General features: G+C 45.7%; 1 protein-coding gene across 1 annotated transcript in view; it reads left to right on the top strand.

The window, feature by feature from the left end:
* Positions 1-14,555, top strand: part of IL16 (interleukin 16) — a 248,252-nt gene that overhangs the window by 182,545 nt on the left and 51,152 nt on the right. The window contains exon 14 of the mRNA XM_077263616.1: positions 12,028-12,148. Coding sequence (XP_077119731.1) covers positions 12,028-12,148 — 121 coding nt within the window. The remainder of the gene's footprint in view (positions 1-12,027; positions 12,149-14,555) is intronic.

A 14,555-nucleotide genomic window follows, 5' to 3' on the forward strand; every position in this document is an offset into this window, starting at 1 on the left:
TCCCTAAAGAAAAATGGTTTTGTATATTTAGTTGGAAAAATGAGAAAACCCTGGTCAACTTTTAACCCTTATAACGTCCTAAGACAAAAAAAAAATTTAGGAAATATGTGGGAAATGTTATTTATTAACTATTTTGTGTGACACCACCCTCTGATTTAAGGGTACAAAATTAATTAAAAGCTTGAAAATTGCAAAATTTTCTAATTTTTTGTCAAATTTCCTTTTTTCATAAATAAATGCAAGTATATCGAAGAAATTTTACCACTAGCATGAAGTACAATATGTCATGAAAAAACTTTCTCAGAATCAGTGGGATATGTTGAAGTGTTCCAGAGCTATAACCTCAAAAAGTGACAGTGGTCAGAAATGTAAAAATTGACTTGATCATTAAAGGGAACCTGTCACCCCGTTTTTTCCGTATGAGATAAAAATACCGTTAAATAGGGCCTGAACTGTGCATTACAATAGTGTATTTTGTGGACCCTGATTCCCCACCTATGCTGCCGAAATACGTTACCAAAGTCGCCGTTTTCGCCTGTCAATCAGGCTGGTCTGGTCAAATGGGTGTGGTGACATCGCTGTTCCTTCCCCCAGATCTTGCTTATTTTTCCATTGGTGGCGTAGTGGTTTGCGCATGCCCAAGGCCCGAATCCACTTCATAGGTGTGGAAAAAGAGCGCGATCTGCGCTATTCCCCTGGTGATCGGTGGGGGCGGCCATCTTCCTGTGGCCGCGCGTGCGCAGATGGAGCGCTCTGCTGCCCGCGGCTTCAGGAAAATGGCCCCGGGATGCCGCGCGTGTGCAGATGGAGATCGCAGCGGCCATTTTCCTGAAGCAGAGTTCGCATCTCGGCTTCAGGAAAATGGCCGCCGCGATCTCCATCTGCGCACGCGCGGCATCCCGCGGCCATTTTCCTGAAGCCGCGGGCAGCAGAGCGCTCCATCTGCGCACGCGCGGCCACAGGAAGATGGCCGCCCCCACCGATCACCAGGGGAATAGCGCAGATCGCGCTCTTTTTCCTCCCCTATGAAGTGGATTCGGGCCTTGGGCATGCGCAAACCACTACGCCACCAACGGAAAAATAAGCAAGATCTGGGAAGGAACAGCGATGTCACCACACCCATTTGACCAGACCAGCCTGATTGACAGGCGAAAACGGCGACTTTGGTAACGTATTTCGGCAGCATAGGTGGGGAATCAGGGTCCACAAAATACACTATTGTAATGCACAGTTCAGGCCCTATTTAACGGTATTTTTATCTCATACGGAAAAAACGGGGTGACAGGTTCCCTTTAAGTACCAAATTGGCTCTGTCACTAATGGGTTAAATACACCTTCCCACCTGCTTGCTTTCCTGCTGTCTGCTTGTCACTGGAAGGTGCTTGTCCTGATATGGGATAAAGTGAGCAAAGTGCGTCAACATTTTGGTGCAAACACACTAGACAAGTGTTAGTGAACATATGGCATGCGTGGGCACGTGACACCAGCCCCTACTTCAGCTGGATGTGTGTCCTCGGGCACACATCTAGCTGAAGTGTATTGCAGCTCACGAATTTGCCAGGTCTGTGTGCAGAAATATACGCTGCTGGCCAATAAGAGGCCAGCAGCTGACATCGGTGTACAAGTGACTGGGCGTATGGCATTGAAGTTATGCACACCCGTTGTTTTTGCTTGGACTCTGAAGTCAGCTGCCAGCTTCAGAAGATGACGTGGTGCCCTGGGGGAGAAGAATGAAGGTGAGTAGGAGTGTTTATTGTGGGTTTTTTGTGCGTTGAAAAAGTGGCATCGGCAGTATGGGGGAGCATTTACCAGGATGAGGGGCATATACAGTACATGGATGAGGGGCAGATACAATTGTTGGGGAGCATATACATGGATTGGGGGAGTATATATATACATGGATAGGGGAGCATATACATGGATTGGGGGAGCATATACAAGGATGGGGGCATATACCACCAGGATTGGGGTTCATATACCACGATAAGGGGCATATACCAGGATAGGGAGCATATTCCTTTATATCTGCAGTCTTGTACCCTTGCTCCTGTCTGTGGCTTCTCTCTGCTGCCCCGCCAGCTCTTTGCGGCCCCTGCCTGCTCTCTGTACAAGTTGTTTATTCTAAACTAAAACCTCAATATTCAGGTTAAATTGCTGTGTTGGCACTTTGCCATAAATAAGTGGGTTTTGGGTTGCAGTTTGTGCACTTGGTCTCTAAATGGTTTGCCATCCCTGGACTAGACCAAAGGTATCAAGCAGCATGACCTACTTTGATAAATTTGTTGTATTCTAAGGCTGTCTACAGTGTCTAGTCAAAGCTTTATTAGATTTGCCCCAATCTGCCTGTTTTTATGTTTTCATATATAGACATTGGCCAGGATTAGCATGTTGGTTCATATAAATCCTGTACTTGCTTTCATATTGCTTTACATAAGTCAGATGCCATTTTATTCACCTGGATGTTATAACATCTGTGGCACGCTAGATGTTAACAAAAGACAGGATGTGGTTTGGCAAAGGAAGTTAGAGCTTTACACATCAGTTTACATGTTTTTACAGTTCCTTACCACTTTCAAGATCTCCGTTTGCTATTAGTGAATAGCGACATTCTGAAACATATCTGGAGAATAAAAGCCCATCCTGACCTTCAATTTCTCCCTTGTGAGGAATGCCTTCTAAGCATCCAGTCTAAACAATTGAGAGCTACCCTGGTAGGCCTCATTAACACGTCCATGTTTAAACATCTATGTGAAAAAAATATTACTTGTGTCATTGATGTTTTGTATTGGAGAGTCATTTAGTTTTTATTGCCGCAGCTGAATGATTTACATCTGTTAGCCAGTATAAGTACATGTGGGGGTTGCCTGGTTGCTAGGGAATCCCCACATGTACTTATGCTGGCTAACAGATGTAAATCAGTCAGCTGCGGCAAGAAAAACTAAATTTCCGAGCACTAAAAAATACTCGGAGGACCTCCGATCATGCTCGGGAAATCTCGAGTAACGAGTATATTCGCTCATCACTAATGTTTTCCCCATGTTTGCGGCGGTTCTGGCCTTTTACAAAATGTCGGCAGAGCCCCCGAAGCACCGTACACCTGCAGCGGTGTACCGCACATCCGAACACCCCCTCATCCCGGCCTGCAGCATCACCCCACTCCTGCCTCCTCCAGCAGCGACCCTGGGACCCCGCTTCACCGCAGCCACCACCCCCAGCAAGCAATAAGATGCTTGGATTATAAGAAGCACCATCAATTTATTAAAAAAAGTTTTTTTCCTATTTTTCTCCTCAAAATTTGGGGTGCATCTTATAATCCGGAGCGTCTTATAATCTGCAAAATACGGTACTTAATAGCCTGTTTACACAGACAGACTGCACTTAAGATGAGGGGCAGACACAGGCAGAAGGGGACCCTTGTACAAGAACAGGCTATAGGTCCTTTGCAGTCCAATAATGTGTCTGTGACAGCACCTGCTGTAGAGGTACAAATGGGCCCCATTACCTCTTGGGCTCCTGTGCGGCTGAAGAGGTTGCACTAATGTTATGTTCACTTGGCTTTAGTCGCACACTGAATGATCTCTAATAGATTCAGTGCACACAGGCTGCAACTGTTCTCCGCAGCACATATCCTTTTTACACAGGAGACATCGCTGACAAAAACAATGACCTTCTGTGCAGAAGATCACTTCACCTGCTGACCAAGTGTTTTGATCATTCACTGGTAATCAGCAGCCTGTTTAAACTGCATGATTATCCGGAAGCTCTTTAAGTGTTCGCTCACACATGCGTATAAATCAGTCCCAAAATCACATCCAAGAGAGTGGAAATATATTTATCACTTGTCATCCGTATGCAATCTGTTCTCTTTACTCTGCAGCTATTAATCTGTTACAGGACCATATACAGTTTCCTATGCTCCAGAATTGTAAAGTGTCCCTAAAAATCAGATGCCATACTGATGGTCCTCATGGCATCCGTTTTTTCTCACCGTGTCCGATTTCAGAGTGAAATCCAAGCATGCTGAAATTTTTTCTCTCATGATGAATACAACTGAGAAAAAATAAACACATCTGTACTGCCTCATTGACTAACATTAGCCCGAGTGCTGTCTCATTTTATTTCATGCTTCCGTTTTATATGCAAGTGTGAGCGAACCCTTACAGGGTTTTTCTAAGAAGACAAACACTGACTATAATACACTGTATAGATGTGCTGAGTTCTCTTGTGAGGGAGTGCCAGTGCCGTAGTCGTGGCTGAGACTAATGACTCTTGCGCACCCTGGTCTCCCGCCACATACAAACAATGTCCTTTTGTCAGTGTACTTGCCTCTCTGCTCTCTGCACCTTCAGGGTCTCTTCTTAGTTGCTGAAGACCCCCTCCGTATGATTGAGCACAAACAGAGACACGGTCCAATTTCAACTGTAAACAAATAACTTTACTTCTTTCCTTTCGCAGCATGTCCATATCAGATACAGCATCAGTGTAGGGTTCCATGAAATTCACAACCTTCACTTTCCCTGTACTTATCCCTACACTTTCCAGTGGGTGCCTGGTCCTACCTTTCCATCTGGTACCGCAGCGTCATCCCTGTTCAGCTTCACTATGTTCAGGGGTTCCTCGTCCGCTTCGCACCAGACAAGAGGGCATCTGCCCATGAAGTAAGCTGCTGTATCTTTGGCTATAGCTTCTGTTCCCACTGCTGTTGTCACTGCTGCCCTTCTGTCCCCTTGGCCTTGGACGGCTGGGCTTCTTACTTTGAACGTTGTGGGACCACTGTGTTGTCCCAGGCTCTAGGGCCCTATGGGACTGCCTGGGCTCTCTGTTCTTCCTGGCCTGTCTGAGCTCCCTGATTTCACTGTACTCTATCAAGGAAATACTCCTATCTTATGTACATCTGGACCCTCTTACGTTATCTATTTACACTATCATGCCCCATCTACTGTCCTAAATACTAACTGCACTCTCCCTAAGCTACAACACAATGCACATCTTAAGTATGTGGTATACAACAGTATTTAAACATCATGTATATACATAGCAGCATAATATATTAATACATATACAATCAGCAACATTTAACAACCTTTTAAACTGGACGTGCTTGGGGTACAAAACAGTCTCTGTGACCCTTTACACTCCCAGTGGGTGTAGTCACACTTCTCAGAAAAAAAATATAATAGTGCATTTATGTAATGTACACAATTTGTATAACTTAGTAAATGTACAAGTTTATCGAAACTTTCGTCTCGCAGCCTTTAAAATGATTAAAAGTGTTGCTCCCTGTTATATTTTGTCTTACAAAATAGACCCATGGTAGTCTTAACATAAAAAAACACATAAAATCAATGGCTGGTAATTGTCAGCAGTGATCAAGTGAATCCTTTTGGTGGAAAAGGAAGCAAAAAGACCTGCGGGGGTTATTAGCAGTGGTGTGAATTAATGACGTGCATCTTGTTGGTGCACAGGTGTTTTGTGAAGACCACAATGGACCCATAAAATCAAAAATAGCATTATTGTAGTGGACAAACCATTAAGACCTGTGGTTAGTCAATAAATACAGACTGTGTAAAATGAAATCTATCTTTGCATCGCATTGTGTATAGACTATCATTGTACCTAGAAAAAAAAACAACGTATTTAGAAATTGCAGGATTTGTAGGAACCTTATCACATACAATAGGCCAATATCAATCCACCTTTAGTAGACATTAGCGGATCGATCGTGGAGGATTGAGTTCGAGGTGGGTCTCCTGAAATTCAAGGCTTCACACTTTGACATTCACATTTTGCCAAAAAAAACTTTGCCCGACACAATTTCCCACACTGCTGAAGCATCAGAGAGCGGGATAATGTCCCTTTGTTTGGCCGCGCAGGCCTCCCCATAATGGCAGACGCGGTACTGAATAAGGTGCGCGTCTCTGACTGGGGAGCACACATAGAGAGCAGCACGAAAAGGATGTCAGTGCCAGTTCCCCCCTAGCATCACTCCCCCCTTAGTGATGCACTAATTAGAAGACCCCCAGCCGACCAGTGGTCACTAGAGGGGAGGGGTCCTACGGCCACTCCTACAGGGGTTAAATCCAGGTGTCCAGCCGGGAACTTCCTCTTTCCTCTCGGCGGACACCTGGAAGCCCATAGGAGCCGCCGCAGATCGCGGGCCTCTGGATGGCTGTCATCAGCAACATCTGAGGGGTCCGATGTATCGCAGAGCCCGGATAGAAGTTATCGTGCACGTGACAAGACTTCAAAATCACGGGCACCCTCTAGGGCTTTCAGCCGGGGAGAACAATCCCCCGCGGCTTCCAGCCACAACAACCACCACGCAGTCGCCGAAGACAGAGCCAGTAATCAGCCACTACGTGGTTGTAATCGGGCTCTAACGCACGATACTCAGTGCATCGGCCAGCACATCGGCCAATCCCTCGCTGTAGCGGGAGCCAGAGTTTCCCGTCCTGTGACATCACCCCGTCAACATCTGCGGGGGTTCCTCCAGGATCGGAGTACACTCGTCCAGAGTCACACAGCGGTGAGTGTTCCAAGGGTGGCAAAGAAATGTTACAAGAAATGGAGCTAACCTCAGCGGTAAAGGAGTTAATCTTACAACTATCACACTCTAGCGGAAAAATGGTGAACAATACAGCACCACAGTCCGCTAATCTACACAAAGACACCTTCTTCTGCGGGATCAGCCCGCTAGGCGCCCATATAGATCAGGAAACTAGACAGAAAATCTGGAGCAATGAGTACATTGACATATGGTCGCTGTTATCAGCGGACCAACAAACGGTGGATAAAGCAAACGAGAGGGGTTTCGATAGGGGGAGATCAAGAATTGCATTAACCATGAATAATTGGCTCCAGGCCTTCGCAGTATTGGGCTGTATTATGGGCCAGAAACATCCGGAACGCTGCTCCGAATTTTTTATATATCAGGACATGATATATAGTTCATACAAGTCGCATGGCGGTTCTGCCTGGCGACGGTACGACGAGGAGTTCCGCAGGCATCTGGCCCAACAGCCCGATCTAGGCTGGGGAGTTAAAGCAACAGATGTGTGGTTGCGTCTGATGCTGTCCAAAAAGCAGCCCCCCTTTTCAGCCACGACCACTAATTACTCCGCAGCCGCAGGTCAGAACTCAGTGGTCGTACGAAAACCCGGGACTGCTGGTTATTCAACGAAGGAAACTGCCATTTCCACGCATTATGCAAATTCAGACATGAGTGCTCTGCTTGCGGGGGGGGGGGGGACACCCAGCGTCTAGGTGCACTCGGCAGCCATACAAAGCGCCTATAAAGGCAGAACCCCAGTGAGCGTAACCGCGATGGCCCCCTGGCTAAAGCTCTACCCCAATAAGAAAGCGGCGCAGCAGCTGCAAGCTGGATTCTCCGACGCGTTTTTTATTCCCTTTAGGCTAACGAGAACACCAACCTTATCCGATAATCTAAAATCGGCTCGCGAATTCCCCGAAATACTTAGACAAAAAATTGAAAAGGAGGTAGAATTGGGTAGAATAGCATGCCCCTTCCTGTCGCTCCCCTTCAAAAACATTAAAATATCTCCGTTAGGCATCATACCTAAAAAGGAACCCGGTAAATACCGTCTAATCCATCATTTATCTCACCCAAAGGGCGATTCGGTTAACGACGCAATTTCCCCTGAGGAAGCTTCCGTCTCATACGCGTCTTTCGATAAGGCGGTAGAATTAGTCCGGGCAGCCGGACCCGGCACGCTGCTAGCCTAATTTGACATAGAATCGGCATTCCGCTTACTACCCTTGCACCCCGAATGTTTCCACCTTCTAGGCTGCAAAGTGGACCAGCTCTATTACTTCGATATGTGCCTTCCAATGGGATGTTCCATCTCATGTCATTATTTTGAGCTATTCAGCACCTTCCTAGATTGGGTAGTTCGGTACGAGACGGGCAGCAAATCCTTAATTCACTACCTAGATCATTTCTTGTTGGTCGGCCCCAAAAATTCAAAACTCTGCTCCGATCTACTAGAAAAATTCAAATCTATCTCACACAAATTCGGTGTACCATTGTCACTGGAGAAAACGGAGGGACCATGTAATGTATTGCCTTTCTTGGGCATTGAAATAGATACCAATTCAATGGTTTTCCGCTTGCCAGAGGATAAAATACTAATAACCCAGCAAATGTTGAAAGGCTTCCGCGAAGTTAACAAGGTAACCCTCCAGCAAATGCAGGCACTATTGGGCCTGCTGACGTTCGCCTGCCGCATAATGCCGGTCGGTAAAGCATTCTCGCACAGACTATCTTTGGCAACAAAAGGCACTTCTCAGCCCGGCCATAGAATCAGGCTCACTCGTTCGCTAAAAGCAGATCTGCTAGTATGGCAGACGTTCCTACAATCGTACAACGGTCACACATGCGTCATGGCTAGAGAGATCACAAGCAAGGAATTAGGGCTGACAATAGGGTGGAACAAAAAAGAGGGCTTTGCAGCAATCTATAAAAACCAATGGTGCAAATCTGGTTGGCCAGAGAAATGGACGACAACAAAGTGGGGGCAAGATCCAGCCCTATGGGAATTGTTTGCAGTAGTAGCAGCGATGGAGATATGGGCCGATCAGTTGAGAAACATGAACATTCGTTTCCAAACAAAAAATGAGAAAACTGCGAAGAGTTTAAATCACATGTCTTCTTCATCCCTGCCACCGTGGTGGCGGAAGTAGATGATGATATCATTAACCCACTGTTATTTTCCAATTGGCAGGCTTTCAGAATACAGCAGCCCATCGCGCAACCCCGGGGTATTCTGTGTCCACTGTCCCTGTGGGACACAGTGGCAAATCACTGATGCCCTTAATCCAGGCCTCCGTTTCGCCAGCTACCTGGCAGGTGTATGGTAAGGCTTGGGAGGAGTGGTGCTCACTAATTCACGGTAGGCCAGTCGATGAATGCAACGGCGCTCGAAGCGCGGTGACAACTGATTTTCTATTATGGATGAGGGAAGGCGGGGCGTCGGGCATCTCGGCACAACGGAAATTATCGGGTCTAGCATTTTTCTTTCAATTATTGGGATGGGTAGACGTAACTAAGTCCTTCTGCATAAAACAAGCCATTAAAGGCTGGAAAAGGCTTCAGCCAAGCCAAGAATGTCGCTGCCCCATTTCACTGAGACTATTGCAGGACCTGATTGCGTTATCCCCGTCAGTCTGCTCATCGCAATATGAGGCGGCCCTCATATCGGCAGCTTTTGCGACCATTTTTTTCGGAGCACTGCGTATCAGCGAATTGCTACCGCGGTCAAAAAAACGCGTCGGAAGGAGGCCTAATTAATGAGGATATAGTTATATGCAGCGACGCCCTGCACATCAGGGTCAGAAAATCCAAATGCGATCCCACCGGTAGGGGCACATGGGTCCTGGTTAACTCTACAGAGGGCCCAGCTTGCCCGTTAAAAATGGTTAAAAGATATGCTGTAATAAGACACGCTGGTAGATTTTTCTTCACTCATACAGACGGGTCCCCTCTGACCAAGTACCAATTCCAGGCAATGTTCAAGCTGTCCTTGGAAAAAAACGGCGCAAATCCAAAGGAGTACGGAACACATTGGTTTCGGATAGGGGCGGCCACAGAAGCAGCTAGGGCAGGAGTGTCAGAGGCCGAAGTGCAGAGAATGGGTCGTTGGAAGTCTGCATGCTTCGCCAGATACATAAGACCCGACTTGCTTAATTAACATGTGTTGTCTCTTACAGGGGTTGAAGTTTGGGTTGTAGGAGATTCCTACGTATACTGGGCCGAAGAGAGGGCCAAACTGCGGCCAGGAGGAACAAATCTTTACCTCCCGGGCATAAAAGTTAAATGGAGGGGTATCAGAGGCCTCCAGTGGAAACAGGTGTTCAAGGAGATGGTTGGCATAGCAAGGATGGCGGAACACCCGGTGATAATGGTGCTGCACGCGGGTGGCAATGACCTTGGCAAACAAAAGGTGGCCGAATTGTACAAATGGGTGACAACGGATATGGAACGGTTGAGCTGTCTGTTCAGGAACATAATACTGGTGTGGTCGGATATAACACCAAGGGCCGTTTGGCGAGGAGCAAGAGATAAAAAAGCCATAGAGCGGACAAGGGGTAAATTCAATGCGCGGATTGGAAAATATGTGAGAGGAAGAGGCGGTATCGTGATTCGTCACCACCCGCTACAAGGGGATAACACGCCACAATTAAGACCGGACGGAGTTCACCTAACGGACATTGGCCTCGATATTTTTTTGTTGGGTTTACAGGATGGGGTTGAACAGGCCTTAACATTGATGGGTGGGGTCGGAGTCCCACGTAGGTAATACACGGGATCCTCTGTGGCGGAAGAAGCGGAGGAGGGCAAAGGTCGTAACCGCTCGTTGGGCCAATTCCCCTGTCGATCACGGACAGGAGCTCGGCGCGAGCCGCCCGTTACGATATGTAGTTGCCTTTCTCTGCTTATTTAATTAATAAACTGTGACCGACCTGTTCAACCCACCTAGGACTGTGTGTGTTTCATTACAGGCTTGATGGGAGGGGGGAAGGCACTGGTTACGACACCCAGGTCTCCACAGTCTGGCAGACGCGGTACTGAATAAGGTGCGCGTCTCTGACTGGGGAGCACACATAGAGAGCAGCACGAAAAGGATGCCAGTTCCCTCCTAGCATCACTCCCCCCTTAGTGATGCACTAATTAGAAGACCCCCAGCCGGCCAGTGGTCACTAGAGGGGAAGGGTCCTACGGCCACTCCTACAGGGGTTAAATCCAGGTGTCCGGCCGGGAACTTCCTCTTTCCTCTCGGCGGACACCTGGAAGCGTTTGTCCCACCCTCCCTCCCTTCTAAGGGCTAATGATGATACTAACCTGCGGGATAATGTAAATTTGTAAATGCTATTGTAATATTAAAAAAAAAAAAAAAAAAAATGTATATGCGTATGTGATATAACTAACCCTAGTAACCTTTATTAAGTCACAACGGAAGAAGCGGAGGAGGGCAAAGGTCGTAACCGCTCGTTGGGCCAATTCCCCTGTCGATCACGGACAGGAGCTTGGCGCGAGCCACCCGTTATGATATGTAATTGCCTTTCTCTGCTTATTTAATTAATAAACTGTGACCGACCTGTTCAACCCACCTAGGACTGTGTGTGTTTCATTACGGGTTTGATGGGAAGGGGGAAGGCACTGGTTACGACACACAGGTCTCCACAGTCTGCCCTGCAGCTGTGACATCTTACGGATTATCATGCCTTGTACAGTGATAATCAGTACCAGTGTTATCACAGATTAGCTCCCAATGGGCACCGTTTTTATGGCAGGGCCGATTTCAATATCCAGAGTCACTGGGTAAGGGCTCGCTCACATTAGCGTATAACTCGGACGAGTGCTATCTGATGTTTTATCGAATAGCACTTGGGCCAGTGTTATTCTATGGGGCAGTGCTGATCAGCGTTCTTTTTCTCATGCTAATTCGGCATGAGAAACAAAATCACAGCATGTGGAATGAGTCTAAGACATCTGTGGACTAAGACAATAGAGAAAATGGAAAAATTATGTTTTCCTTCTTCTCCTCAATGAGTGATTACGCCAAGCCAAAAGTTACTATATCCTAATAAAAAAAGATGTTTTAAAAAATGTATGGGACATCCATGACAATTCATGGGGTTTAAAACTGTAGGAAAAATAAAAGTACCTTGAAAAAACTCCAAGTATAGAGAGAATGTGTGAACATAGGAAAAACATGCAATTACATAAGATGATGCTTTGGTCAAAACAGAAAGAGTGGCCATTCCTGCAAGGCAGTAGTCCTAACGACCACTGCAATGAGTATATTAGGATGCCCTACTTTGCTCTTGGCTGCTGGTTGGTTAATGAAAGACCATTCCCACTAGTGGACAGTAAGTACTATTAGATCTTTGCGTAAAGATCAGGACGAGCACCTGCCTGCTGACACTCAAAGAAACCGTGCACAGCACTTAGAGAAGATTTTGTGGTTTACATAATACTGTTTTTGAAACGACTGCTTTGTTTCACAGGAAACAGGAAACTTGTTGCTAAAAGGAAACCAGCAAATGACAGCCCACAGAGTATTAGATACAACAGTACCTTCTACCGAATCCTCTCACACAACTGGTGAACGAAAGTCTCCAGATACAGGTATGTCACTGGCTAATGCCGCCTTTGTCCTTCACAGTTAGGTGCTGAACATATTGGTCAATGCATTCAATACGACATCCCCATGTTGAAATCTACACAGCTTCAATGATGCCACATCTAAATGTTCACTAATCACGCCTTTACTTTGTTACAGCTTGTGGTTGTAGATATTATGACTTCCATTTCTAACTTCGAATATAAGGGATGTAAATATGATAGCATGTGTGAACCTATATAATGTGAATCATTATGAAATAAGTGATCACTTATCTTTGTGGAACACTTATATACTAACGTAGGAGCTCCTGCATTCCCTAAATGCCCGTTTTAAGACTAAGGTGTGACTTCTATCGCTGCACCATCTATAGCTACCTCCCTGGGTGTTTGCATTACACCATCTTTTGCTGGGGACATGGCAATACCTTTTTTTAAATTTTACTCATGTGTGAATAGATACATTAGTCTATGTGTACAATGGTAAGAGCATATAGATGACATGAGGGCCATCATTTCTCCTGGTGGACTTACAGAATTATAAAACTTAACTTTTATTGTGTTAAAAAATAAAAATCAAAGTGACGTCACCAAAAAGACTTTTTTTTTTTTAAAAAAAAGAGGAAGTACTGTGTGGTGTAACCTGTTTAAGGAATATACCATTTCTGAATTAGTACTTCAAGGGGTTTAGTGAAGACAACACTTACAATGGCCTAATGTGCTATCACTAAATCCCAAGGTGCCTTATTTATTAATAGCGATGCACACATGCAACGACGTTTCTGAAATAAACAAATGGGCAACCCTGATTGCATAAATATCAGCAGGTATCATAAGGAATGAAAAAGAGGGATGAGGTCAATTGGTAAGATAACAAGTGTATCATACATATATCAATATTGGAATGATCTCACCAATTGCCGAGGACCAGTCAGGCGGAGCTGAAGCTTGCTGAAGTAGGAGAGTCCATTAAACAACAGCGTCGGGAGACAATGCCCTGTCAATCCCTGAGGGGCTATCAATAAAGCTGAATCCCCAAGTTCCCGCCCTTAAAAGGGCAGTCCACATAAACCCCTAAATAATAACAAGCCCTGCACTCTCCCTATTTGGGTGTCCCAACGCGTTTCTTTCAAGCCGAATCATCAGAAGACTAGTTTGCATGGGAGATAAAGTGCATTAGTGCTATTGCTATGTGAAGGAACATAGAGACCTGCCACCCTCTATGCTACACTGCAGAGGGTGGGACAAACAATCAGTTCTCCTTAAATAGTGTGCTAAAGGGCATAGGTAGCCTATCACATCCTATACCAGGATCATGTGACAGGCTTAATTATACAGATGGTGCATGCCGCATTGCAATAACACAGGGTGTGCACTGCGGGATTTACCAGAGATAGAAAAAACATACTGCAGTATCTAATACCCAATAGAGCAATGCATTTTACCTGTCAGATCTCTTCTAGCGGTATTACAAACGCCATAGATATGCTGTGAAACCACAAGGACAGTAACTTTCGGTAACAACCGGAAGTTGACGAACAATGCTAGGATACCAAGGCGCTCGCATCACAGCACGTGAGCGAAGCGTCAATGTCACCATAGAGACAAGCGCCGTAACTGCCAGAGGTTGACGAGCAATGCTAAGATACCAGGACGCTCACAACATGGCACGTAAACGAGGCGCTAGTGTCTCCATGGAGACAGACGCCAGTGGGCAATAAAATATATCGGTCTACTATAATGTAACTAAGAATGGCCTAATTAGAAAAGAAACTGGGCTCACATATCAAAACAATAAAGTTATGGAAAAGACGCCCACATCTATCTAGTGAGACGGCGCATGCGCACATGTAAACAATTGGACACTCAAACAAAACTACGCGTCTCTAAGAATACGTCTGCCAATGGGCAAAGAGGGTCACAGACTGCTCCAAAATGGACAAAGATAGCCTATAATAAGGTTGAGCGTGCTAATGCCAGCATAGAAAGCTTTAAACATATCCAACAAATGTGCATAACCAAAACAAACACGAAACATGCGCACATGTAACATAAATTTAGCCCTATGGTTCCCAGCATATAAGGAACTGAACCTCATTCCATTCCTTCACAGTGTTATCTAGGAATGCTCGAGGAAAAGAAACAACATAACCATCTGAGATTATTGTAACAAAGATGCCCCATATATTGTTAACGTAGATTTTTAGTTTGTCCATTATGCGAGTGATTGACATGTCGAGATACAGGTGTGTCCCTATTGTGTGTGACATCGTCAATGTGCTCACCGATTCTCCTTTTAAATTCTCTAATCGTGTTGCCTATGTATTCTATGCCACAGGCACATGAGGCCCTATAGATGACCCCCTTCATACTACAGTTAATGAACTGTCTGATTGGATACTTTTTACCAGTG

The sequence above is a fragment of the Ranitomeya variabilis genome, chromosome 5 (assembly GCF_051348905.1).
Source record: "Ranitomeya variabilis isolate aRanVar5 chromosome 5, aRanVar5.hap1, whole genome shotgun sequence".
NCBI classification, from domain to species: Eukaryota; Metazoa; Chordata; class Amphibia; order Anura; family Dendrobatidae; genus Ranitomeya; species Ranitomeya variabilis.